The 27,873-nt window shown below is 38.7% G+C and overlaps 1 protein-coding gene across 3 annotated transcripts in view; it reads right to left on the bottom strand.

Annotated features, from left to right (window-relative positions):
* Window positions 1–1,291: 1,291 nt before the first annotated feature.
* The window catches only part of YAP1 (Yes1 associated transcriptional regulator), a 123,417-nt gene continuing 96,835 nt past the window's right edge, over window positions 1,292–27,873 (bottom strand). Inside the window, exons 5-9 of one of the 3 annotated variants that reach the window (XM_023208110.2) lie at window positions 26,222–26,415; window positions 22,748–22,795; window positions 8,010–8,140; window positions 4,147–4,259; window positions 1,292–2,035 (exon numbers count right to left, since the gene is read on the bottom strand). In XM_023208110.2, the coding sequence (XP_023063878.1) occupies window positions 1,797–2,035; window positions 4,147–4,259; window positions 8,010–8,140; window positions 22,748–22,795; window positions 26,222–26,415 (725 nt within the window). In that variant the 3' untranslated portion in view covers window positions 1,292–1,796. The remainder of the gene's footprint in view (window positions 2,036–4,146; window positions 4,260–8,009; window positions 8,141–22,747; window positions 22,796–26,221; window positions 26,416–27,873) is intronic. The other 2 variants (XM_023208108.2, XM_023208109.2) reach the window with 2 other exon arrangements.

Here is a 27,873-nt window from a genome sequence, read left to right as displayed (position 1 = left end):
GAAAGACCCTTAAAACATAGAGGTGCTAGCTGGTGCCACTTTAATTCACAACCAACTATTACTTCATAGCTTATACTGAAGAGTTAATTCATGCTCATTTTGTTCCTTTAAAAAATACTCTTTGGAAACCATTATTACTCCTGTAGACACATACTCTAGTTACATCATCTCTTCCTGTAAAAATAAAGGTATAATCATGATTATCTCTATTTCTTTGCTAAATTCAACTACCAATATACATTTATTAATCTGATCACTTTTTCAGCTAACTCATGACCTTATAATTCTATCCAGGGTCAATTTTCAGCATAGAAGTAGGAGCAAGTCTTACAAGTAAGAACAATCTTGAAGGCAATATTTTAATCTAGTCGTTAATGTGTTCATTACAAATGAGAACTACAAACTAGAATTTACTTCCAAAACTAAGGTAAAGGTAAACTTCCAAAGCTAAATGAAGGTAAACCACTATAAAGCTTATTTCTGTCATACACATTATGAACCTATTCAGTGATTTCCAACCGAGACTTAAAAATTAGTCCAAGGGAGTCAATTAGTCCAAGGGAGTCCAAGGGATAAAATAAAGCCATTTCTGGTTTGCTCCTTTCCAATTCATCAGATAATATCTATCGTATGCCCAGAGGGCGTGGAGCACTCCCCTAGAGTTATAGTAATAACTCTTTCTAGAACACTAAACTACTTCAAACATCTGCAGACTGCCCCAACCAGATTTAAACTACCAGTGAAATATAAACTACTAGTCACGTATTCTAAATGCATACAAAGCGCTACCATTTTAAAAATTAACTGGAAAGTAGGGAAACCTAAAAAAAGGATACATTCCACTACCACACTATTATAAATGTTACGTTTGGGTGTGTGTATGTATATAAAAGAGAGAGCAGATAATCAAGATTTAAATAAGGTGGTAAAAAAACCAGGAAATGAAGATTTTACCAAAACAACTATAATAACCGTCCCAAGCTACAACTATGAACAGATTCACTAATATGGTCATTTGCCTAGGTTCCGACAAAACCAACCAATCAACACCCCCCACCGCCCCGCCAAAAAAAACCCCAACAAAACAAAATGCACACCCACAAAATTATCCACCAAAATCTATACTAGAGTATGTGGCAATAATTAATATATTTCTATGGAAATTGTCTCATGCCTTATAAGCTCCTAAAATAAAATCAAGGTCACTATGTGACTAACGATAGCACTAGGAGGAAAGGAAAATACTGAAAGTAAAACAGTCTTCAGCCTTGGTTTCAGCTATCTCTTCAAATCAGCATTAAGTATTTAATATCAGATAGAACATTTTTGGCTTGTCAGACCAGTAAATCATGTTTTTCCACTGGCCAAAGGCAGCTGAAGAAACAACTGGTGAGCAAACTAAATGCTGTGACATAATGCATCTGACTGACTTCTAAGTCTGAGTATTTAGTTAAAATGACTGGTGAACATTTAACTGGGCAAAAGGAATGGCATCCATCATCCAAACAGGCTCACTTCCCCCAGCCCCCAAAATGAACAGTAGTTATAATAGCAGAAGAAACAAAAAGTTTTTTTCTTTTTTTTGATTCTTTAGAGCCAACTGTGAAAGAGGTCAGCAATATATTAACAGCAGCAATGGACAAGGAAGAGCAAAATAGAGGATTAAAGTATCTTGCTGGACGTTTGTTCATCTTTTTCTGTATTAGCCAGAAAACTGCAACTGGCTTATGGAAATTTCAGGTGCATATGTCTCCTTAGATCCTTCACAGATTTAGAATTCAGTCTGCCTGAGGGCTCTATAACCATGTAAGAAAGCTTTCTTTATCTAGCTTGGTGGCAGCCAAAACAGACTCCATGTCATTAAGGATGTCAGAACTCAAAGCTTCCTGCAGACTTGGCATCAACTCCTCTCCTTCTATGTTCATTCCATCTCCTTCCAGTGTTCCAAGGTCCACATTTGTCCCAGGAATGGCTTCAAGGTAGTCTGGGAAACGGTTCTGCTGTGAGGGCAGGGTGCTTTGGTTGATAGTATCACCTAGTGGAAACACACACACAGAGATAACGAAGTCCTTTTTGAAAAGCTAACATCAGGGCTGTATCATATGAGCATACAGAAATGCACAGGGAAAGAAAAGTGCTCCTGACTGACCTAAACTGATACCTAGAATTTGTATCAGGTCAAACAACTCACAGATAACAAAATAACAATGCCGAGTTTACTTTTGCTTCAACATTTGTTCAGATATCCAATAACAGCTCGATTGCTATTATGTGTTGAGCACTAAAGGGAGTCATTAAAAAAATAAAAAAGTCCTTGAAAAATTATATGCAGCAGGGGGAGAAAGAACAAGAACACAACACAACAGCATCACTACCCTGTCTTCCAGATAAGCACCACCATAATAAGACTAAACATAAAAACGAGTGGTATAGAACTTCCTGGGTCTTAAAAAACACTTTGGGAAACATTAAAATAAAAGGACTGCATGAATACTTTATTCCACCCTTAGGAAATGCACCTTCATAACAGCAAAACAAGCTTCCCAGAGGGCTTTGAAGAAATACATCTTCTTAGCCTTGCTTCTAGGTTTCCTAAACTTACTCGGCCACAAAGCCTTTTTTGCATATGACAACATTAACATTCCTCAGAGCTTCAATAGAACATACTTTCAGAAAAACTAATATAAACCACTAAGTGCTATAGGGGTCTAGAGAAGAGAGAAATACAGATTAGAGGAGTAAGTAAAGGTGTTATGTGTGAAATGGGTTTGAAGTGGCTCCTAAGGATGATTTAAAATCTAGGTAAGCAGAGAGGAGGGGGTAGTGCGGATTCTAGAAAGCATCAAAGCCAGGAGCTGGATGAGTACAGGCACAAAAGCCTTGCTAAACACTTTCAGAAGAGAAGTAGTCAGCGAAAGAGTTGGTAGCTAAAGAACAGCTTCATTTCCCTGCCAATTCATGCAGTCTGGCAGTTGTCAAGTTTAAGGCAATGGTTGCCAGGTAAGCCACAGGAGAAATGCTTCCTTAATAACCCCTGTGAGGCAGGTATTTCTTAGCTCCTGCAAGACCCCTGTAATTATTCCTTTTTTTTTTGAGAGAGAGAGTCTTGCTCTGTCACCCAGGCTGGAGTACAGTGGTGTGATCTTGGCTCACTGCAACCTCCGCCTCCTGGGTTCAAATGATTCTCCTGCCTCAGTCTCCTGAGTAGCTGGGATTACAGGCGCACACCACCACACATGGCTAATTTATGTATTTTTAGTAGAGACAGGGTTTCACCATGTTGGACAGACTGGTCTTGAACTCCTGACCTCAGGTGATCTGGCCACCTTGGCCTCCCAAAGTGCTGGGATTGCAGGTGTAAGCCACCGCACCTGGCCTTCTGCAACTATTCTAATAAAGTAAGTGGGCCTCACCTCCTAGTCTTTCCCATCTGCTTTCCTGAGCCCCATAACACCTAAGGTGGACCAAAAACTCTTAGAGAAAAGATGAAGACAAACACTGAATTACATGTAGACATTTCTCAAAATTAAGGACACAAATCTATAATAAGGAGAGAGATGTTCTAACAGGCTCTTCAGTTTGTCTTGCCAATTAAGATCAACATGCTAACATAAGTCATGTTGCCAGAGTTTTATTCAAATAGAGCTAATATATCCAATTTATGTTTTTTTTTTTTTTTTTTGAGAAGGGGTCTCATTCTGTCACCCAAACTGGAGTGCAGTGGTGTGATCACCAGGGCTCAATCCATCCTCCCACCTCAGCCTCCTGAGTAGCTGGGACTACAGGCACGTACCACAACACCAGGCTTATTTTTGTATTTTTTTGTAGAGATGGGGTTTCACCATGTTGCCCAGACTGGTCTTGAACTCCTGGGCTCAAGCAATACGCCTACTTTGGCCTCCCAAAATGCTGGGGTTACAGGCATGAGTCACTGCACCCGGCCAATTCATGATATATATTTTTTTAAACTAGGAAAATACCAGTTACAAATCACCATATAGAGACAAAGCAGGCTCAATTTAATTCGAATTTACAGGATTTTAATTGGTTTTCTTCTGAATAATCTTGCTTACAATACCTTATTAGACCTGCTGATAACATATCCGACTGTAAGTCAGGTTACTAAGAGGAATAAAGAATACCAACCTGTATCCATCTCATCAACGCTGTTCAGGAAGTCATCTGGGGTGCGAGGGACACTGTAGCTGCTCATGCTTAGTCCACTGTCTGTACTCTCATCTCGAGAGTGATAGGTGCCACTACAAAAACATGACAGTTAAAGACCAACACAAAAAATTTTAAAAATCAATTCAAGGTAAAAATAAACACCTGCTGAGTACCAACATAATTCTCAAAGAGGATTAGTGAAAATTCCTGCTCTGCAATGTCTGAAACAAGTCCCTCCCTCAGGGCCGTAGACAGGGCTTGTGCTATGAAGTGAAATAGACAAGTTAATCCTAATTGAAGCTGGCAGCCCTAAGGAGCCAAGATTTCTCCTAAGGTTCTGTGCTTGGTGACAATAAGGGACAAAAAAAGATACCCCCGGTTAGTTTTCCTGGCTGGCAGACAATTCTCTGCATGAGTATTCTCCTCTCTGTAATACCATTTGAATCTGGAGGTGGGGAGGAACCCACACAACTTACTTGTCCCAAGGTCTCAATTCTCCAGGTGGTGGTGGCACAGACAGAGAGGTCAAAACACAAACTCCAGGTGGGTGAGGAGACAGGTCTGCACTAGATTCAAGTTAAATTCCTAGCTCTTGTGCAGAGAACATAAGCCAAGGAAAATCAACCCCAAATAAACCACCAGAATTCCTTTTAGGACTGAGCCAAAATAGATGAGTCACTGCTGATAAGATAAGAATACTCATGGCTTGATCTCCTTGCTTCTGTGTTTGGGCGGGGGAGAAAAAAGCCTCAAACACTTCAGTACGAAAGGAAACAGGAGATCATATAGCTCCAGTTAAAGGAAAGAGCAAAACAAAAAACTGCAAGGCACATCCCTTGAAAATAAAATGACACGACACAGATTTTCACGTTAGACTAAGTTAAGGTTTCCCAGATTTACATTCGAGTATGGTAAATATCCATTACTCTGATAAATAGAACACTCTTCTAAGCTAGTAGTATCTAGACATCAGCGGGCATTCACTGAGTTCTACTAACTCTGGAAAATTCTCAGTTCTGCTAACTCTAGAAAATCTCGGAGAAAAGCATAAAATCAAGGCAGCTGTTATTCTTCAATGGTCTGTGTACATGAGTGTGAACTTTCTCTACAGCTTGTACATTTAATAAGCAGTTATTTAACTTACATAAAAGTTAAAAAATAAAAACAAGTTTAACAATTGCTCAAGGCTATAAGCTCAGTCAGTACCCCAACTACCTTCCCTAAATGATGCAATGCATTTGCCTTGTTCTCTCTCTCCCCTCATTCTATATACTGCAATCACTGGTTTACTCTATTGCTTCTGCCAGATTTTGCCAATGCTCAAAAGCTTCACACAGATCCAAGAAAACATATATTTGCGTCTGAGACCATTGATATACAATGCAGCCACGGATGAAGGCCTCAGGATGTGGTTTGTTTGTATTTTGCCTGCCCTGATCTGGGACAAGAGCCTGGTCCTAGTCATCACTCTATTCGGCTGCTAAGCATGGAACACACATCAGACATTTTAGTCTATTACTGAATAGCTGAACTTACAGAGTTGTGCAGAGTTCATTCCAAACCACAGGGGAAGCACATGGGCATTCCTGAGGACAGAGTTTACAGGGCCATTTTCCTGGCAAGGAACTGCTCCCTGCAGAACCTCACCTCCTACAGGCCCCACTCATTCAATAAACATTCACTGAGCATCTGCTACTACATGACAGGCATTAGACCAGGCTTTGAGGATAACGAGGTTAACAACCACCACCACCTACAAACAATGTTTTGTGAGAGACTTACAACTTCAAGGAGGGAAATGAACAAATATACTACTGAATCATATACAGGGGCTATATGAACTATGTAAGCACAGTACTTTCAGAACAAACAGGGAGCCTGAAAGTAAAGGGTAAAGGTTTCATGGAGGGGGACATCTGAGTGAGCTTTGAGGGATCTCAAAAGTAAAAGGGAGATAAGGGAAGTTTGCATTACTACTAAGAGTCAATGCTATGGCAAGTTGGGGGAAAAAGTATTTAGAGCTTAAGGAATATATATAAATCAAATAGTAAACAAGAGAAAAACCATCAAGAGGGGTTTTTTTTGTTTGTCCTTTTTGTTTTTGAGATGAAGTTTCACTCTTGTTGCCCAGGCTGGAGTACAATGGCATGATCTTGGCTCACCACAACCTCCGCCTCCTGGGTTCAAGCGATTCTCCTGCCTCAGCCTCCCGAGTAGCTGGGATGATAGGCATGCGTGACCACGCCCAGCTAATTTTGTATTTTTAGTAAAGACGGGGTTTCACCATGTTGGTCAGGCTGGTCTTGAACTCCTTACCCCAGGTGGTGGTCCACCTGCCTCGGCCTCCCAAAGTGCTGGGATTACAGGCACCATAGCCAAGAGTGTTTTTTGTTTTTTTTTTTTTTTAAAGAACAAAAAAAAGTCAAAGTCAGATGTACGTTATTATTACAAACTGGGGGTACTGCAGATAATGCATATATAATTCTGCCCTTAGATTAGTAACACTGATTATCTGCCACTCTGATCTTCTCAGAAAATAGAATCTCAAATTGTAGCCCAGCTCTCATCAAAAGTTTTAAGAAAAAAAACTTCTTAAGTGACTGTCAGAAAGATATACAGCCTATCCATTTTTAAAATGGTCTAATTTTTATCCCTGGGATTAATATAGGTCCTTCAATAAGACAGGAGATGAAATTTTACATGGAGATGAAATTTTCCTTGCTGGAAAAAAAGTTTTGAGGCTATGCCTCTCTTAATTAGCCTCAGTTTAAGTCTAGAACTATAATCTTATATAAATACACTTACTTTTAGACAGAACTGTCAGAAGAGTAAATACAAACTTAAAATACATTTTAGGTGGCCTTCAAAATCAAACCTTCCAACTAGGCCACCAGCACTAACCTTAAAAACTGAGTAAATGGTGAATTCTATTGCACTAAGTATTTTTAGCAGGGTAAGATATTTTCTCTTGGAATTACTAAGTTTCCAATTTAATTGGTGAGAACTGAAAAGGTGATGTAATAGTTTTCCTAGCGCAAAATACCTTTAGGTGTTTAAGAAAGTGTGTTATTTAAATCGATTAGAAAAGGAATCCAAAGCGCAAAGTATTCCCATATTTTAAAAAGTTTGAAACTCCACAGATATTTTACAACCTAGAAGAATTAATTTTAGTTAAATCTTAATCTTAAATGACTTCCTAGGCAAAGAATATGACCTGTTTCAGCTTACAGACTTCAAAATGGCAGTTTATATAATATTGCAATCTGTCTGAAACCCAGGATTTGTGGTAACTCCCTAAGAAGCATCCCTAAGCTATGTTATTTTCAAATACTGCCGTTAATCTTAATGCATTTTTGAAAGAGGCACAACCTTACACTTTATCTCCTTGGACTACAGCCCGTAAGAACATGAGGCCTTACAGTGCTGCTGGGTAAAACATTTTAGGTTGAATAGCTATGTGGAAAATTCCTTCCAGTGATCCTTACAATGCAATCCTAAATAGGTTTAACATGCAATTCATTTGCTTTCACAGAAAGGCATTCACATGTTCCTTCATGATTCTGTAATTTTAAGTAACTGTTAGTCAACAGTATAGGCAGAAGCAAACACGTTGTGACTCTGAATAAGTATCCCTTGTACAAGTCTGAACAGCTCACTTCCTCTCACAGGAGACAACTTTTAATCCTCACCTCTGCATGTACTTGCCATTTACAGAGAGATTCATTTACAGCTATGGTTTTTGGCCCACACAGATGTTCCAAATAACTATTACAAGCACTAAGCAGAATGATTTTAAAGCAATGATCCTTTTCAGACATTCATCAGTAGCAACTTTCACTAACCTGTTAAGGAAAGGATCTGAACTATTGGTCGTCATTGTTCTCAATTCCTGAGACATCCCGGGAGAAGACACTGGATTTTGAGTCCCACCATCCTGCTCCAGTGTTGGTAACTGGCTACGCAGTGCTAATTCCTAATTAAAAATAAAGCAAAGCCAAAGAGAATCAATCTACTGATTAACATATTTAATGTTAGGTTTAAAGAAATAAAACGTTCATCAGAGTAACCATGCAGACAGATTAAAAACAGATTAAAAGCATCTAGTTTAAAGTTAATACATTCCCCAATCAAAATGACCTAATTCTTCTATCCATTTCAAATGACTAAAAATTAAGTTACATATATTTAAAGTCTGTCTAGTTATATTAATCCTCCCACTCCCCCATATACATTTTGCTACTTTGTTTTCATTGTGTTATTTTCCTTACTGTGGCAAGACACTCCCAAATCCTCCTTTGGGTTATTATAGAATGGCAAGTCTGGCCTTTAAAATGTAATTCTTAAAGTTTGTTTTTACTCACCAACTCTCATATGGTTTTGTGTTTGGAACCCACAGGAAAAAAAAGTAGGAAGAATAGCATCTGATGATTTTACTATAAGACATCAATCCTTCCCCAATCCCCAACACTATTTCACACTTTGCTATTAAATGTCTCATTCTGACTTCAGGTTTTTCTATCCTGAGCTGGATAGAATATGTTCTATTCTCTAGCAGGGAAAGAGGAGGAAAATGAAAAAAAGCCATCAGAAGTAAAAACACAAGCCCAAGGCTTCTCCACCACAAACATAATATTTAAAATGGGGTAAAATGTCTTCAGGGACATCCAACAATTTCTCAGCAGGATTCTCCCTGGAAGCCTGAGCAAAGGCTGTGGGCTGCTACTCTGATGGTTCCAGAAGGCCTGCCTTCATGGGTTTCCAAACATCCCAGGTTTCAGCCTGTATTTGCCTAGGACCTCAAAAACGGTTCATCTCACTGTGACCCATCTCACTGTAGCACCCTCATTACTATTCTAAATCTCTTTTTTCTCTATCTGTTCACTGTTTGTTACCCTTCTAAGAATTTTCACTGTGCTTCTCCACCTATCGTAAACATCTTTACTTAGACTATCAGCTTCCTTTCCCTCTACTTTTTGGGTTTGATTTGGAATACATACAGTTTCTTATCACAAAGGATACTGGTCTAACTCCCTCATCCTTCCACACAGCTTTCTGAGTCAAGTCTGCTCACTGAGGCACAGCCCCACCATCTCCAGCCCTCACCTCCACAATAGCCATGGGGTCCTGAAGTATGGAAAGCTTCTCCTAGCTCTACGCTGCCACTGCTCAGCTACAATTCTCCTGCATGTAAATACTACTTATTTTTCTTTAGGTTTATGCCTTCTGGATATACCATCCTTTAAACCAGAGTTGCTTAACCAGTGGACCATGACAGAATTCAGTCTCTGAAGTGGGGTAAAATTGGATGGGGTTAAAAAAAAAAATTATACATTAATTTTCGCTAACTTTATCAACATTTTCTCCAATGTAGTATGCACCATTAGTATTCACTGTACCTAACTTTTCACCAATAGAACATACAGATGTTCTCGTATCACATCGTAGTTGCTGCAAATATTTTAAAATACCATTTATGATCAGTGCTATTTCAATGTTACAGTGGTTATGTTACAAGATGTGCTTCTAGATTTTTTTTTTTTCCAATCTTTTTGAAACAGGGTCTCACTCTGTCACCCAATCTGGAATGCAGTGGTGCAATCATAGCTCACTGCAGCCTTGACCTTCCAGGCTCAAGTAATCCTCCTGCCTCAGCCTCACGAGTAGCTACAGTCACAGGGGCACACCACCATACCAAGCTAATTTTCTGTATTTTTTGTAGAGACAGGGTTTTGCCTTGTTGCCCAGCTGGTCTCAACCTCCCAGGCTCAGATGATCTACCTGCCTCAGCTGCCCAAAGTGCTGGGATTACAAGTATAAGTAAGCCACTGCACCTAGCTTTAGATCTTATTATTTATACATTAAAAAGAAGCACATTATATCACAAATTTCTATTTAATATTTTGTTAACAGTATCAATAAAATTCCTTTTCTTTTCAATCCTATACATTAAAAAAACAATCCCCAATGTCCTGAGAGGGGACCTAGGGTCTTGGCCAAATGCCAAAATTGTTTGCCCATCTTCCCTGCAAGGCAAACAGTTTCTTGCACTCAAATGTACTGATCTCTTCGTTACTCCATCTTATATACAGGAGAATTCTGGAGCCTGGTCAAAGTCTCTTGCCACTCCAAGTATTCTCTATGCCTCAACATGCTTCAGTATTAAATGGACAATTCACTTAAACCTGATAGCTTCTTGAACGTTCTGGATTCCAGTGACCTTCATCTCCACTCCACTCACTCACCCATTGTGCACAGCCACTAAGATCCTGTTATTTGAAACCAAACCAATTCTAAAATCTTAAGTCATGTTCTGAGACGACGATCAGCGTTTCACTTCATTCCAACTGCATTTATCACATGGGAATTATGACATCCACACATAAAACCCATATAATAACCCATTGTTGAAATGCCGGGATCGCCTTTACACTGAAATGATACTGACCACTTCATCACTGTATTTCAATCATTAATTCTGTCAGTCATACCCTGGAACTGGCTTAGAAACTTTTCTCCCAGAAATCTTATATGCACTTATCCTACTTTCTCACCACATTTTTTCTAACCAGTTACTGCATCAACTCATGTCCACTCTACCTGCCCTCCAACCTCAGAGACTCCAGACCCATCTCTCCTTACTATTCTAGTCTATTAGCTCTCTTTTGGTATCTTATTTTTTTTCCCTCCTTCCCTACAAGCTTGAATTCAGGACTGATCATTCAAAACACCATAAACACCTTTTAGATTCCTGATGTACATATAATTTTAACTCAGCCCAGCAAATCCCAACCCCAAAGCAATGCCAAAGCGTGTTTGTTCCGTTTTTATACTGAGATTGCTGAGAAATGCTAAGAGAAAAGGAAAACAAAACAAAACAAAACCCACACAACTATCCAGAATGTTATCATTACAAATTAATGGTCTTTGGTTTATGGACCCTTAGTATCATTTATTGGTTTTTTTGTTTTGTTTCGTTCCTGGTCAGTTCTTTCTCACATCCTCATGGTCACTACTCCAAATATGGCATACTCTCTCAAGCCCCTATTCAGGGAAGTCCATTTCTTTTCTTTTTTCTTCTTCAAAACTTTTTGTAGAGACAAGGTCTCACATTATATGTTGCTCACGTTGGTCCTGAACACCTGAGCTCAAGCGATTGGCCTCCCAAAGTGTTAGGATTACAGGTGTGAGCCACCATGCCCAGTCAGTGAAGTCCATGTCTATTTCTTTTCCATCTACATTAGAACACTGAGGCCATCGGCCAGGTGTGGTGGCTCACGCCTGTAAACCCAGCATTTTGGGAGGCTGAGGCGGGCGCATCATTTGAGGTCAGGAGTTGGAGACCAGCCTGACCAACGTGGTGAAACCCCGTCTCTACTAAAAATACAAAAGAATTAACTGCGCATGGTGGCACATGCCTGTAGTCCCAGCTACTCAGGAGGCTGAGGTTGCAGTGAGCCGAGATCGCGCCACTGCACTCCAGCCTCGGTGACAGAGCGAGACTCTGTCTCAAAACAAGCAAGCAAGCAAGCAAAAAAAACCCAAAACAACAACAACAAAAAAACAGGCCATCAGGTATAATCTTCGATTTTTCTGGCCCCTCTTGCCACCTCTTCCTGCTCCTCAAAAGTAACTTCATTTACACTCATCATCTTTTTAACTTTTCTTGCAGTCTTATGGGGGTCCCTCTTATTTCTTTTCTATCTTCTACTTTTGACACCTCCTCATGCTCTTCTTATAAAGTGAGAAGTGACTTTAAAAACAATGATACTACACTCGTTGTAGTCTGTCTGTGGGAGGACACATCCTCTCAATACCATGCCTTTCTTCTATATTATTTAAGACCTGGTGAAGGCACTATCTTCTTGAAGAAACTCTCCATGGTGATCCCATCACAATCTTGAGATTGGATTAGACACAAAGATGGCATGTCTTTAACACCCTGAACACAGCACTTATCACACAATATTGTAATTATTTTTTCTGTGCCCCCTAAGGGCAGAGTGAATGGATTACTTTGGAGCATAAAACAACTTATAATTCCTTGAAGAATCTATATTGCTCTTAAAATATGAGGATGTATTTAACAACAACCTTTAAAATGAATACAATTATAGGCTCCAGATGAGGCTGATGGCAAGGGTTCTGTGACAAAACATGGGAGTATTTGAGAATATCCTAAAGACTTTCATTTGCTTTTGATCAGAGAAGGTATGCTCATGTTTGTAGCACAACAAATATGTAACACTAACCTGTAGGTCATAAGTAAAATAACTAAATTGGCTGTAATTTTCTTTTCTTTTTTTTTTTTTTTTTGAGGCAGAGTCTTGCTCTGTCGCCCGGACTGGAGTGCAGTGGCCAGATCTCAGCTCACTGCAAGCTCCGCCTCCCGCGTTTACGCCATTCTCCTGCCTCAGCCTCCCCAGTAGCTGAGACTACAGGCGCCCGCCACCTCGCCCAGCTAGTTTTTGTATTTTTAGTAGAGACGGGGTTTCACCGTGTTAGCCAGGATGGTCTCAATCTCCTGACCTCGTGATCCGCCTGTCTCGGCCTCCCAAAGTGCTGGGATTACAGGCTTGAGCCACCGCGCCCGGCCAATTGGCTGTAATTTTCATATTATTTTTATAACTTTTTATTTTAGCCTTTAAATAAAATTCTGACTTTTTATTAGGTTAAAACTAGTATCCTGTGTAGACTAGACTCTCCATGTTTTTGATGCTTTGAAATTGGCCACTATGTTTGTTAAAAGCCATGAAATTTTTACTTTTTACTTCATTTAACAACTGAATTTCTATGTCAGCACACACTGCAGAACCAACTATGCAAATTTATAAAGAAAGATAACTTAGAGATGTCAGTAAGCAGGGAAATCATTCCATGTTACCTAAGGAGATATCTGACCCTTTGAAGGGCTACGGAAACACTTTTCTCATTAAACCTATATTTGAGCCATGACTAAGAATAACTAACCTAAGGATTCACCTAAATTAGACTTGAAAGAATCAATTAAAAAAGACACTTTACTTACTGGTGGCAGGAGAGTGTATTATTAATCAAAGAGGGAGGAATTTGGCATGAAAACAAATATAGTCACCCTTTTACATCCATGGAGTCAACCAAGTATGGATCAAAATATTCGAGAAGAAAAATGGAAGGCTGTGTCTGTACTTAATATACACAGACTATTCTTCTTGCCATTATTCCCAATACAGAATAACAACACAGTTATAACAGTATAACAGCTTTTACACAGCATTTCCATTGTATTATTGTAAGTAATCTAGAAATGATTTAAGGTATACAGGAGGATGTATGTAGGTTATACGCAAATAGTATCCGTTTTATACAAGGGACTTGAGCATCTGAGGATTCTGGTATTCGTGAGGATTCCTGGAACCAATCCCCTAGGGGATGACTCTATAATGTAACAAGGCCAATGATACAAATAACATATATGCAGATTATGGATAGCATACTAAAGGTATAAATACTTAGCTGAGTTTTGAAACTTTCAGTTACAGGTGATTAGATATTCCAAGTAAATTTCGAAAAGTTTTATTGATAGATAACTGATGTACAATAAATTTTAAAGTACATGAATTGATGAGTTTTGAAATGTGTATACACCTGTGAAGCTGCCACTACAATCAAGATAATCATCCTCAGCCAGGTGCAGTGACTCACACCTGTAATCCCAGTACTTCGGGAGGCTGAGGTGGGCAGATCACCTGAGGTTGGGAGTTCAAGACCAGCCTGACTAACATGCAGAAACCTGTCTCTACTAAAAATACAAAAAATTAGCTGGGTGTGGTGGTGGGCGCCTGTAATTCAAGCTACTCGGGAGGCTGAGGCAGGAGAATCACTTGAACCTGGGAGGCTGAGGTTGTGGTAGCCGAGACTGCGCCATTGCACTCCAGCCTGGACAATAAAAACGAAACTCGGTCTCAAAAAAAAGAAAGAAAGAAAGAAAAATCATCCTTAAAATTTTCTCCCACTACTTCTCACCTTCCCTACTTCAACCTTCAGAAACTAATGATCTGCTTTTTGTCATTATAGATTAGTTGGTATTTTCTAGAATTTTCTAAAATAAAATCTTACAGCATGTACTTTTTCACTTAGTGTGATAACTTTGGGATTCATTCATGTTATATTCACACAGCTCATTCCTTTTTATTGCTAACTAGTATTCCACTGTGGGAATATATTACATTTGTTTATCTAGTCATCTGGGTGGTTTCTACATTTTGGCTTTGTGTAGACACACGCTTTCGTTTCTCTTGGATACTCTAAAAAATTTTAAAAACCCTAAAAATATTCTAAGTGTTTCCAGACTACTGACTACTTTTACTGCCTTTCTCATTATTTTTCTAAATGATGTGGATCAAGGCATCAATTTTATGTAAGGCCAAAATACCTTAACTACCAAAAATACATGATCTTAGCATCTTTTTTGCCTTCTGGGAAATTATATTGCTACTTACATGAGAGGAGGGAAATGTAAGAGTCAATGGCTTATGGCTAGGTCTTGGTTCCATAAAAGTCCACTAAATAAAGCAGGCAAACTCTTGTTTTCTTTTATGAACCACCCTGCAAAGTTTCCTACAGAACAAACTGGGACCCTGAGTTTTACTTATAGCACAGATAGCTCTGACTCCAAATGCGTCCCAGATTAGCTAAGATTTACAAGCTCAATGGGAAAAGCTACCACATTTTTCTATTATTACAGAAGAAAATGGCTAAAAATACTTGCTTCAGTTAGAAAAAACTATTTGACCTTTGAAATACAGAACAGAAGCATGATTATGTTTTGGCTGAATTTCCTGTAACTTATTTCCGAAGTTTTGAAAGTTTGTCAAACTATTTATCCTAGTTACCTTTGGGAAAACAGAAGTTTAACAAACTTGTATTTTTAGTCCAGTATTCTAATTTTAGGCATTGTGTTCAGGATAAAATAATCCAAAAACTTCTTAGAGATAGAGGTAACTTTCAACATGAAAGGTTTGAACTAAAATCAGTTTTGTAGACAATCCAATTATGTCCCAAGGCTTATGGCTCAGGATATAACTGGATTGTCTACAAAAGAGCTATGCCAGATTTACCCAATTATGAAATAATGTTGATATTCACTGAAAATGTGTTTTGATAAAATTACTCTATTGAAATATAACTGGGCATTCTTTTACACAGGTGTAAGATATATACAGGCTTATTTTTAAATGCAATAAAATGGAGAATTTATATAAAATATTTTTGATTAAAAATTCAGATTAATTTGACTTCATGCTTATCCATATTATTTTTTGAAAGTACCTAGCAAAATGTCTAGATAACCCTGAAACAAATTTTCACTATTTTACATCTAAAATTCTTAAGTTTCCTATGGTAACTTCCCTTTTACATTTACAATCCTTTGCTAAGAATACAAGGAATTATAACACTTACTCACGATGGAAACACATGATTTAACTGTTTCTCCCTAGAAGCAGGACACCTTATAGGAGAAAACTCTTTCTCAATTGTCTAACTTCATGGTCATTCTCCTTCATAATCTGACTCGCTAAAACATGGAGTAGGATACATTCCGAAACTTCCATTTCACTTCTAAGATCTGTCTCCTGAAACCTTCGTTATCTGAGTGTGGGCACACTCATGCACGCGTGACTGTGTGGGAGGTAGAGGTTGTTTATTTTGGCAAGACTGAACTACAAAGACATATTGTTAAGAAGGGGAGAAAAAGGATGGCTTATTTTCTTATATAAATATATGCAATTTCCCTACCCCATGTCTAGCAATTTCCTTAAATATCAACACTATTTTATTTTCCTTATTGAACCCAATGAAACATACTATATTCATTGCATATAAAAATATTAACATAGGCCAGGAGCAGTGATTCATGCCTGTAATCCCAACACTTTGGGAGGCCAAGGCGGGTGGATCACCTGAGGTCAGGAGTTCGAGATCAGCCTAACCAACATGGTGAAACCCTGTCTCTACTAAAAATACAAAAAAATTAGCTGGGCGTGGTGGTATGCGCCTGTAATCCCAACTACTTGGGAGGCTGAGGCAGGGGAATCACTTGAACCCACGAGGTGGAGGTTGCAGTGAGCCAAGATCATGCCATTGCACTCCAGCCTGGGTGATTTCGTTTCAAAAAAATAAATAAATAGATAAAATAAGAATTAATGACTTGGGGAGCTACCTAGTCAATGTTACTTTCTTAAAGCTATTCTGTCTTTAGCAAATACTGCATTACACAAGAGTATCCGTTTCTGGATGATATATGGCATGGGAATAAGGGTTTTTTGCAGGGAGGGTGGTAATCAATTTGTTTAAGGAAGACTCACTTAGTGAACTAAAAATCCAAATTTAGAAACGGAGAATAACTCTGAAAACACATGCCTTGTAAATAGTTTGCCTTAGTGATAGCAGTTTATGTCAACAATTCTAAAAACAGAAAAAAATGCCATTTCTTCCAACTGTTTAAGATAGAGGTCTTGCCATACCTCATTTTCCAACACAGCTTTAAACTATAATAGAACATTTTATTATTTCTAAAGTCATTAAAACACTGAGCCAATGCTTTATGTTTTTTTAACGTTTATGCCATTTACCAAAGAAGCTTTAATTTCAGAACAACTTCTTTGATTAAAAAAAGTATACACATGGATTTGGGGACAGTTATGAGAACTATATGATAATCTTAAACTCTGAAAAGTCACATCCAAAACAGGATGGCAGTTTGGTGTTCCCTAGCATTATCCTTGGATTCTACACTCTTTCTCACAGACTTCTGGAATTAGGCCTTTTGTAATCTGTATTACTTAATCATGGTCTCAAAGTTACTATGGCACTGTTCAAATAACAAGGAAGAGGCAAGTGAAATAACAAATGAAAAAACAAGTGAAAAAACAAATGAAATAGCCAGTTAAAAGTGTGCAGGGTGTGAGGCTAAATCTTCCCTCTTATACAAAGTTTTCAACATACCCATTAAAAATAAAATATAAGGCCGGGCGCGGTGGCTCAAGCCTGTAATCCCAGCACTTTCGGAGGCCGAGACGGGCGGATCACGAGATCAGGAGATCGAGACCATCCTGGCTAATACGGTGAAACCCCGTCTCTACTAAAAAAATACAAAAAACTAGCCGGGCGAGGTGGCAGGCGCCTGTAGTCCCAGCTACTCGGGAGGCTGAGGCAGGAGAATGGCGTGAACCTGGGAGGTGGAGCTTGCAGTGAGCTGAGATCTGGCCACTGCACTCCAGCCTGGGCAACAGAGCGAGACTCCGTCTCAAAAAAAAAAAAAAATATATATATATATATAATATATCCATTGGAAAACATTCAAAAAATCCATGATTTATTTAATATTAGAAGAGAAAGATAGTATCTTTCAAAGAGAAAGATAATGTTAGAAAAAGTGTTAACAGGGTTTTGAAAAGCTAACATGAAAGACAGTTTGAAGGGAAAAACGCCAAATATTTTACTTTTACTAAATTCAGGAAACACAATGGTTGTTGGCAATTGTTTTCATAAAGGTCAGAACAATGGTATTAGTCTGTTCTCACTAACTACAACTGTAAACATCTGAACCTCTTCACTACTGAGAGGTAATGGTGTAGTACAATATCCTCAACAGCAATACTGTGGGCTTTGTCATTCATTAAACCAGTGACTGACCCTGGTGTCTATTCATTACCACCCATAAGGAAAGGCAATTACACATTATTCAATAGTTGCAAAATATTTATACTGTAATTTCTATACAGATTGAAGCAATTACTTGACCAAATACAAAAGTAATCCCATATCACACTTTTGACCACCTAAATTGGAATTACACTGGCTACTGAGTTAAGATGTCTTTATACAGCAGTATTGTTCTTATTTCTGAGTAGTTTCAAGAATTCTCTAATTTTCTTTTTTTGAGGCACTCTCACTGTCACCCAGGCTGGATGGAGTATAGTGGCACGATCTCAGCTCACTGAACTTCCCAGACTCAGGCCATCCTCCCACCTCAGCCTCCTGAGTAGCTGGGACTATAGGTGCATGCCACCAAGCCCAGCTAATTTTTCTATTTTTAGTAGAGACAGAGTTTCACCATATTGGCCAGGCTGATCTCGAACTTCTTATCCCAGGTGATTTGCCTGCCTCGGCCTCTAAAAGTGCTGGGATTACAGGTGTGAGCCACTGTGCCCTGCCTCAAGAATTCTCATAAGGGCACTTGGGAATTAATCTCACCCAAAGCCTTAAAAGAGAAATGAAGGGGGGGGATAGCATTAGGAGATATACCTAATGTAAACGACGAGTTAATGGGTGCAGCACACCAACATGGCACATGTATACATATGTAACAAACCCGCATGTTGTGCACATGTACCCTAGAACTTAAAGTATAATAAAAAAAGAAAAAAAAAAAGGTTAAAAAAAAAAAAAAAGAGAAATGAAGAATCTTTACTGGTAAGAAAGGGTATAAGCAAGGTTCTTATTATGGGGAAAAGCTTGTGAGCAGAGTAACAGCAACAAGGTAGCAGAGTGCACCTAGCTAATGGAAGAGTTACTGGCTTAACTGAAATCAGTGAGTGAGAAGGCTACTGACCACAGACCATGAGCCAGTTGCAGAGTTTAAACTTATCTCATAGGTACTAGGGAACCCCAGATACTAAGAACCAAATTCTTTTTTTTTTTTTAAAAGATGGAGTTTTGCTCTTTTCGCCCAGGCCAGAATGCAATGCCACGATCTGGACTCACTGCAACCTCTGCCTCCCGGGTTCAGGCGATTCTCCTGCCTCAGTCTCCTGAGCAGCTGGGATTACAGGCGCCTGTCACAACACCCAGCTAATTTTTGTATTTTTAGTAGAAACAGGGTTTCACCATGTTGACCAGGCTGGTCTCAAACTCCTGACTTCACGTGATCCATCCGCTTCGGCCTCCCAAAGTGCTGGGATTACAGGCGTGAGCCACCGCCCCCAGTCCAAGAACCATATTCTTAAGCACAAGAGAAGGTAGAAGTGTTCGCACTCGAGGGGGACTATCTTTCCTCAAAGTGCTTCTCTCAAAAGACCTTGAAACAGAAGCTAGAGTGCATTCCTAAACCCACTCGCTCTAAAGGTCTCTCCAATTTACAAGTGAGCACTGATGTGTGACAGAGATACGACTAGAAAATAGCATTAACTGCTCAATCTCACAAAGCAAAGATGTTTACAGTTTCAAAAAGTTTCTTCTGAGAATGGAAATTGCTTTTGAAACATAAAAATCGTAAGTAATCAAAATAAAATTAAAATGTTAAGCTCTTTGGCCGGGCGCGGTAGCTCACACCTGTAATCCCAGCACTTTGGGAGGCTGAGGCGGGCAGATCACCTGAGGTTGGGAGTTCGAGACCAGCCTGAACCAACATGGAGCAACCCCATCTCTATCAAAAATACAAAATTAGCTGGGCATGGTGGTGAATGCCTGTAATCCCAGCTACTTGGGAGGCGGAGGCAGGAGAATCACTTGAACCTGGGAGGCAGAGGTTGCGGTGAGCAAAGATCACCCACGCCATTGCACTCTAACCTGGGCAACAAGGGCAAAACTTCATCTCAAAATAAAAATAAAAAGTTAAGCTCTGTAAGGATGAATTTTTCCAAAATTCTGCCAACACAGTGTAATAAATTAAGGTGATAATTTCCATATTTAACTATGAAGATATATAAATGCCTTTAAAGTTTTTTCAAAATTTTACAATTCAGTATCACTTGGGCCATGGATCTTGGAATTTTTCATTAAGCTCACCCATACTGACGTTAGCACCCTACAACAGCCACGTGATTTGTTAATCCTGCTGGAAGTACTTAAAGACAGCTTTTGAAGTAATTCATAAGCATTGTGAAGTTTGGTGGTTTTCCACATCCCACAGCATATGAGGTATATGTGTCATTAGACAATGACACTGCTCTCACTATTCCTTGCTAACTCAGCTGCATTAATATCTATTAGAAAAGTATAACTTAAAAAACCAGTAACTTTGAACAACAGTGTCTGGTGTTCAGATATTGAATGATGTCTTTATACCCTCTGTTCTTTGGGACTGAAAAACCCTTTCTAGCTTTCTTGATTATTCTGAGAAACACTATTTAAAGCTATCTTCACTTAAGATATGACTCTTCTGGCCAGACATGGTGGGTCACGCCTGTAATCCCAGCACTTTGGGAGGCCGAAGCAGGTGGATCGCGAGGTCAGGAGATGCCACCCTGGATAACACAGTGAAACCCCGTCTCTACTAAAAATACAAAATATTAGCTGGGCATGGTGGCAGGTGCCTGTAATCACAGCTACTCAGGAGGGTGAAGGCAGGAGAATCGCTTGAACCCGGGAGGCGGAGGTTGCAGTGAGCCAAGATTGCGCCACTGCACTCAAGCCTGGGCAACAGAGCAAGGCTCTGTCTCAAAAAAAAAGAAGAAAAAAGAAAAAGATATGACTCTTCTTTGTGATCTATTTCCTGACAACTACCTTATGGTTATTTAGAAAATAATAGGATGAGAAAAATACACACATGCTTTCTTGATACAAATACCTCCAGATTTCTTGATCTGAGCTATTTCAAATATAACCCTATACTTGATTTTCATACATTTAACTGTTAATTTTCCACAATTATGTCAGGTAAATATTATATATTGACAACTAAAGCATATATAACAAACCAATATTTTAATCTCCAACATATGCAAAGATTTTAAAAAACCTCTTTCAAGTTTTTTGCTGTGGTCTGGGTAAATCTAAGTAATTACCTCTAATCTTCACATCTTAGAAACTTTACTACTAATAAGCCTCATCTTTTCTAAAGCTTTACTATTTTAAAAAATGTAAGAATTCCTGATAATTTTAATAACAGTAAGGATTTACTTTTCTATTCAAGTATGAAACAAAGATCAAGAAGAATTTGACTATTTACCAGATTCAGGGTATAAGACCCTGGGAAAAAAGGAAACAAGTTCAACATTTTTATGGCATGGAGGACTTTTTACCTGAATCCAAATCTCCTTTGAGTTAATTTCTGCTCCTATATTAGTTTCTATTTCATTTATCATGAATAAAAGTCTTCTTTCAGAAACACTTCAGGCTGGGTGTGGTGGCTCACACCTGTAATCCCAGCACTTTGGGAGGCTGAGGCAGGCGGATCATGAGGTCAGGAGATCGAGACCATCCTGGCTAACACGGTGAAACCCCGTCTCTACTAAAAAATACAAAAAAAATTAGCTGGGTGTGGTGGCGGGCGCCTGTAGTCCCAGCTACTCGGGAGGCTGAGGCAGGAGAATGGCATGAACCCGGAAGGTGGAGATTGCAGTGAACTGAGATCACGCCACTGCACTCCAGCCTGGGCGACAGAGCGAGACTGTCTCAAAAATGAAAAAAGACAAAACAAACAAAACAAAACAAAACAAAACAAAAAAACAAACACTTCAGAGAAACGGCAAAGAAAAAATGGCTTCATGTTATAAAGACCCAATGCTATGCTGCACTTCACAGTCAAATGGGATATTAGTGCCCCCTCATCATAAGAATGTCTATGCTTGACTTTGGTGAAGATGGGTTACTATGAGTTATCCCTTGCTTGGTCTTTTGATGAATGGAGGCATTTATCAGACAGATAAAGAAGAAGAGAGATTTTCCCTCTCACAAAATTAACCGGTCTCTATGAAGACTGTATCTGACTTTTATCATCATGGTGCTCCAATGGACAACTTAACAGTATCCAAAATGAGCAGAATTTTGCCAACTCCCACTTCTACAGCAGATTCTAAAACAATGTACTTATTTAGCCTAGTGCAGAATAAGCTACATAGAATGTGAGGCATTTTATGGTTGCTTTTGCCCCAAGAGAAGTGGAATGATCCTCTGGCTCCAAATTTCTTCGAATCTGCAGATCCCAAACACCTAAAATCTTTTTGGTTTTAAGAATGAGATCCTTCCCACAAGTCAGACAAGTGCCTGTGTTAGAAGAAAAAATGGCCACAATCTTTCCTTCTAAGTAAGATGCCTTCACAACCAGGGCTCCCTGGGGTTCATCAGAGAATGCTGATAAAAGCCAGCAAGAAAACCTGAAATACTATCCAGGCAGATCCTCTCCTGAAAATTTTGATGTTTTTCCTTTAGAATGTCCACTGGAAAGAATTTTTCTCTTCCACATAGTATCGTGACTAAAATTTCCTAAACTAGCCTACCCAAGTAAGTACTGCTTTTGTTACTGTTCAATTTATTAGTTCCTTTAAATCATTACACATACTATTTAAGCTATTCAAATAAAAATTAGGCATACCTAGAAGCTGATAGGATGTACAACTGAGACACAATACATTTAAATATAGAATAAAAAAGACCTCCATGGAATCAAAATAAACAGAAACTCCCTAGGAGGAGCAGGGAGGGAGCAGACTGTGTAGACTTTCTTGGAAGGGCGATGTTAACCTCAGTATCAAAGATGGCTCAAAGTTATACTCTGGGCTAATGTCCAATAAGGATAGGACCCTGGAATGTAAGTTTATCTTTCCTAATTTAGTATCTTTTTTTTTTTCCAGTGCTAAAACATCAGATAAGAGCCTACCTGACATTTTGGAGAATTTGCTGTGCTGGGATTGATATTCCGCATTGCCTAAGAGTAAAAAATAAGATGGATAAAAATTACTTTAAGCCACATGGTCTGGCTGTGTAGGCTGACTTACAAATTGTATCCAGACATATCACCATAGCACAGAATTCCCAAGCTACCCAAGAAGCAGCAGACTGAGGAAGACAGGAGCCAATGGAGTCACCACATAACAAAACTGGAACCTCAGAAGTTTTTAACAGCATTGAGGATAGGACAGCAAGACTAGGTGTCAGAACTAAAAAAAATTTGATATTGGTCACGTAGGTTCTTTGCTTCTGAGTATTAGATAAAGCAGATACAATATATTTGATGTTTCAGTGGTAAGATAAACTATCAATGGAAGAACTTCACAGGAAGCCAAAAGACTTAAGATACACTGAATTCATTGTGATTACTTAAAAAAAAATCCAAAAAATAGTCTATTAGTATGAGAATAGAGCAGGTCTGTCAACTTTAACATAAGAAAAGATGACACAGTAGGTAGTAAAGATGAAACAAAGAAGTTACCTTTAAAGGAAGTGAAGCTATTCTGTCCAGGACCCATCACCCAGAGTAAGACTGAGAATTAAGATTTAGGGAAATTCTTTGAAAGTAGAGTTTTACAAATAGCAGCGTTTGCCCACCAAAAAACCCCAGGATGATCTATGGCATAAAACAAAATGGCGAATGGCCCCATTTCTAGACTTTACAAATTATCTTAAAAACAGTGTGATTTTAACATTAGTAATTAAATAACTTTTTTTTTAGTTTTTTGACTTTGACAGTTTTTATTCATAGTGAAATTGAGACCTGTATTTACTCAGAACAACTACTACTCGGTAACAACAAAATGAAAAACAATGAAAATAGGTTACATAACACATTTTTAAATTGCTTTATTTTTTTCTATTAGCCACATAATTATATTTTTGACGGTTCTACCGTGTTCTAACAATAGCAGGTGAAAAATCTTCTTCTTTATGGTAATTTGTTAGAAAGTCAGAGGTACAATAATGCTTCTTTTCTCCATCTTTTTTACGTCAGATAAACATTTCTTTCAGGATCACTTTATAGGGGCCAAAAGGAAAACTTCCCCTCTGCCCTCTAAAGTTTCGCTGAAAATGAACTAATAGACAAATTAATTGGAGAAAAGGGCATACAAATTTATTTAAGGTACCCAAGCATGGGGGAAATTGCAAGAGAATGATTACCCAATAACCGAGTAAGTTCCAGATACTACATAATACCCTTCTTCACAGGGGAAGGGAACATGAGGGAAATGAGGCCATTTTGAAGGGCAGTAAATGATTTTTAGACAGAATGAATGGGCCTAGTGCTCAGACAATGGTTAGTAAATAATTCTCTTTGGAAACTGAATGGGATCTGAGAACAGACAATAGTCTGGGCAAAGTTCCTCTGAGCTTTCTAGGTGTGATATTTAATTTTTAGTCTTTTCCTTTGTCATACAAGTTTCAGTCTTCTCTGGTTAATGAAATTTTGGGGAGGGGATCAACAGCAATTGTATTCCTTTTTGGGGGGTCTGGTTTCTAGGTAGATAAAGGAACTTCAAAGAACAACCTCATCCCATGCTTTGGGAGAGAACTTGAGGCTGCTTCCTTAGTTTAGTCTGTCAAAGAACCATATTTTGTAGCATGATTTTCTGAGCCCCAAAAAGTTGCTGACATCATATGTTGGCACGTACTGTCTTACTCCTTCTATCAGGGTTTACCTTTGATGTCAATCACACTAGAGTTGTAGGGACAGATTACCAACAAAGCACAGTTTAAAGGTGAGCCTGTCTCAGAAGCTATGGCTTAATTTAACTCCTTAAATACCAGTTCCTCAAACCCCAAATCAGAGTTCAGGTAGTACTGAGTTCATATATTTTCACTGACACTCAAGAGATACTTTTAAAATATAGCCCTTAAAAAAAAAAAAAAAACCAGACCTTTAAGTGCCTACTTCCCGGTAACAGAAATGTAGAGGGTTGTTGTTTTTTTTAGAGACAGGGTCTCACACCATGTTGCCCAGGCTGGTTTCGAACTCCTGGGCTCAAGCAAGCCTCCTGCCTCAGTCTCCCAAAGTGTTGGGACTAGAGGCATGGGCCATGAGACACCGTGCCTGGCCAAGTATGATGATTTTTAAATGTCTATACTTAGCATGCTGTGATTTAGGTGGGGGAAAAAACAGCATAGATACATGTATTTTATGTATGTAAACAGAATATCTCTGGAAAAATGAACAAAAAACAAAAAACCTAAGAAACTCATAGTTATTTAGGCCCCATAGGAGAGAACCAGAAAAACAGGGAAAAGCTCTTATTTTGAGTGTATTTTCACCTTTTGTACATTTATCACCATTATACCATGTTTCTATTATCTATTCAAAAAAATTTTATATAGAAATTTAAAAAATATCTACACTGTTTAACAAAAGACCTTATCCCCAATATCTGAACTTAGATTTAACCACTCTGAAATAAGTAAAAATTAATGTTGACATTAATTATACATATTAGGAACATAAAGACCAATAGTACCTTCTAGAAGAAAGCTGATGGAAATGGTGATTAAAGGGCTTCAAGCTCTCTACTGCTATGTCCTACTTTTCCCAACATAAAAAAACATCCATAAGCAGGTCATTTTAAAGCACACTGGCATCTTCTAAACTTGAAGATAACTTTTTGTTTTTTGAGACAGAGTCTCGCTCTGTCACCCAGGCTCGAGCGCAGTGGCACAATCTTGGCTTACTGAACCTCTGCCTCTGAGGCTCAAGTGATTCTTGTGCCTCAGCCTCCCAAGTAGCTGGGATTACAGGTGTGTGCCACCACGCTTGGCTAATTTTTCTATTTTTAGTAGAGACGGGGTTTCGCTAAGTTGTCCAGGCTGGTCTTGAACTCCTGGCCTCCAGTAATCTGCCCACTCTGGCCTCCTAAAGTGCTAGAATTACAGGCGTGAGCTACCGCCCCTGGCCAAAGGTAATGTTTATTTTGTTTTAAATGAAAATTCTTAGATTCGGTAATACTGAAGTATATTTGTCATTCGAGAAATGTCATATTGGTGTATCCCACCACGTAAGTTATTAATAAAGGATATTTTCTCCCAAGTGATGTTCTAGAATTTCCCCTTTAGTGAAATCCTCAGAAAAACAGCAATCCACAATTCCATGTAGGTTAGAGAAATCATCCTTGCTTCCTTCACTTTTTGCTCAATTGCAATGACCATGACCAAAACAGCTCTTCATGATACAGGTTTCCAAGTCACATCCCTTGTAACTTGATCAAAGGCCATTCACAGTCACGAAACTAAGACAAGGACAGGGCTGGATAGAATGCTTCTGTGTCGCTCAGTTTTACAAAGACAACATTCTTCTGTAACTAATACATGTTAAAATGCAATCTGCCCAACTTTAAGAAAACAAACCCCAAAAAGTGGAAGGCTGGTTTCTAACCTGTGGCCTCACCTGCCGAAGCAGTTCTTGTTGTTTCAGCCGCAGTCTCTCCTTCTCCATCTGTAGTTGCTGCAGTCGCATCTGTTGCTGCTGGTTGGAGTTGCTGCCACCCATGACGCCTCCCTGTGGGCTCTGGGGAGCCAGGGGTGGTGGCTGTTTCACTGGAGCACTCTGACTGATTCTCTGGTTCATGGCTGAAATGAAAAGAAAAAAAAAAATCTGTCCTAAAAAACTAGCGAAGGAAGAGAAAATGATAATTTAATTATTCAAAAGCAATTTGGGATATTCAATGTAGCTTTTTTGGGCAGGAAGACTGGAAATAACCTAAAAATCCATCAATATTACAATGACTACATTAATTTATTATCACTGTTGTCACAAGATACAAGGAAGTCATACGAGAAAAGAAACAAGAGGTAGTTTTAACATGCAATGATGATAAGGAATAGTTTCTAAGGACTTACTAAATTAAAAGCAAGGTAAAGTGTTAAAAAAAGGGGGGGGGAGAGAGTGGGAGTGAATATATATTGCATATTCAGAGGATATAAAAATTGATGAAGAGCTAAGAAGCAACTAACATCTTTTGGTTCCAGAGATGGGAAAGTAGGTGACTAAAGGACAAAGTTGGAGAACCTTTTTTATAACTTCTGAAGTGTGAATGACGTAAATTCATTACTTCTTATGAAATATAAAAATGTAATTAAAAATTCATCCACAAAAACTAAGACAAAGCATTCCAAGCAGCAAAGCCCATGAAAATAATCAGCCCTTAATATATCCACATACACATCCCAATAAAGCAAGTAGATTAAAATGATATGATGCTTGCTCATATCAAGTTGAGGTCACAAGTATTCGGATGACACAGATTTGTCTCATTTGACACCATGGTACCCACAGCACAAAGTCTAGATAGCAAAAAAAAAAAAATTGTGAAGCTGTAATACACTATTTGGTGGTCAGAAATGGACTGGGTTTTCATACTAGTGAATTTCTGTCACTGATACAACACTGATCAAACTGTGGATTAACCTCAGTGGGCAGAGGGAAGTTTTATGTGAAAATATTAGTAAAAATAATAAACCTTTTCAGATACATATTCAACTTAAGTTGAAATTTTGGGTCACTGTTTCTACTAAATGTTTAGTACACAATGACTAAAGAAAACCCCAGGTCCCAATGACTTTGTAGTCATTCAAGGAAGAAATAACACCAATCTTACACAATCTCTTCCAGAGCATAACAAGAATGGAATATTTTCCAACACTTATAAGGCCAGCATAACCTTGATACCATACAAGGATATTAAAAGAAAGGAAAATTACAGGCCAATCTCTCATATAAACCTTGCTACAAAAATCCTAAATAACATACACTGACAGCTCTTATAACTTAATGGTCTCCCAGTCACACAGCAAACTCCTCGTGATTTTTAATGTGTCCCATTATAACAGACTGGCTGCTTGGTAAATGCCATTTCTTCTTGGAAACTACCTGAGCAAAAACCTCACAAGGCTGAATCCATCCTATACATTAAAAATTGTCTTCTCTCAAGGAATTGCCTGGGAACGTTTCCATATTGTCTACTGATGTTTCCTGCCCGATTCTAATTTTTTGTTTACAAATTTATATGCTCCCTCAGACTGAGTGCC

This window comes from Piliocolobus tephrosceles, chromosome 13 (assembly GCF_002776525.5).
Source record: "Piliocolobus tephrosceles isolate RC106 chromosome 13, ASM277652v3, whole genome shotgun sequence".
Lineage (NCBI taxonomy): Eukaryota > Metazoa > Chordata > Mammalia > Primates > Cercopithecidae > Piliocolobus > Piliocolobus tephrosceles.
This window is presented reverse-complemented; position numbering and strand designations above follow the sequence as displayed.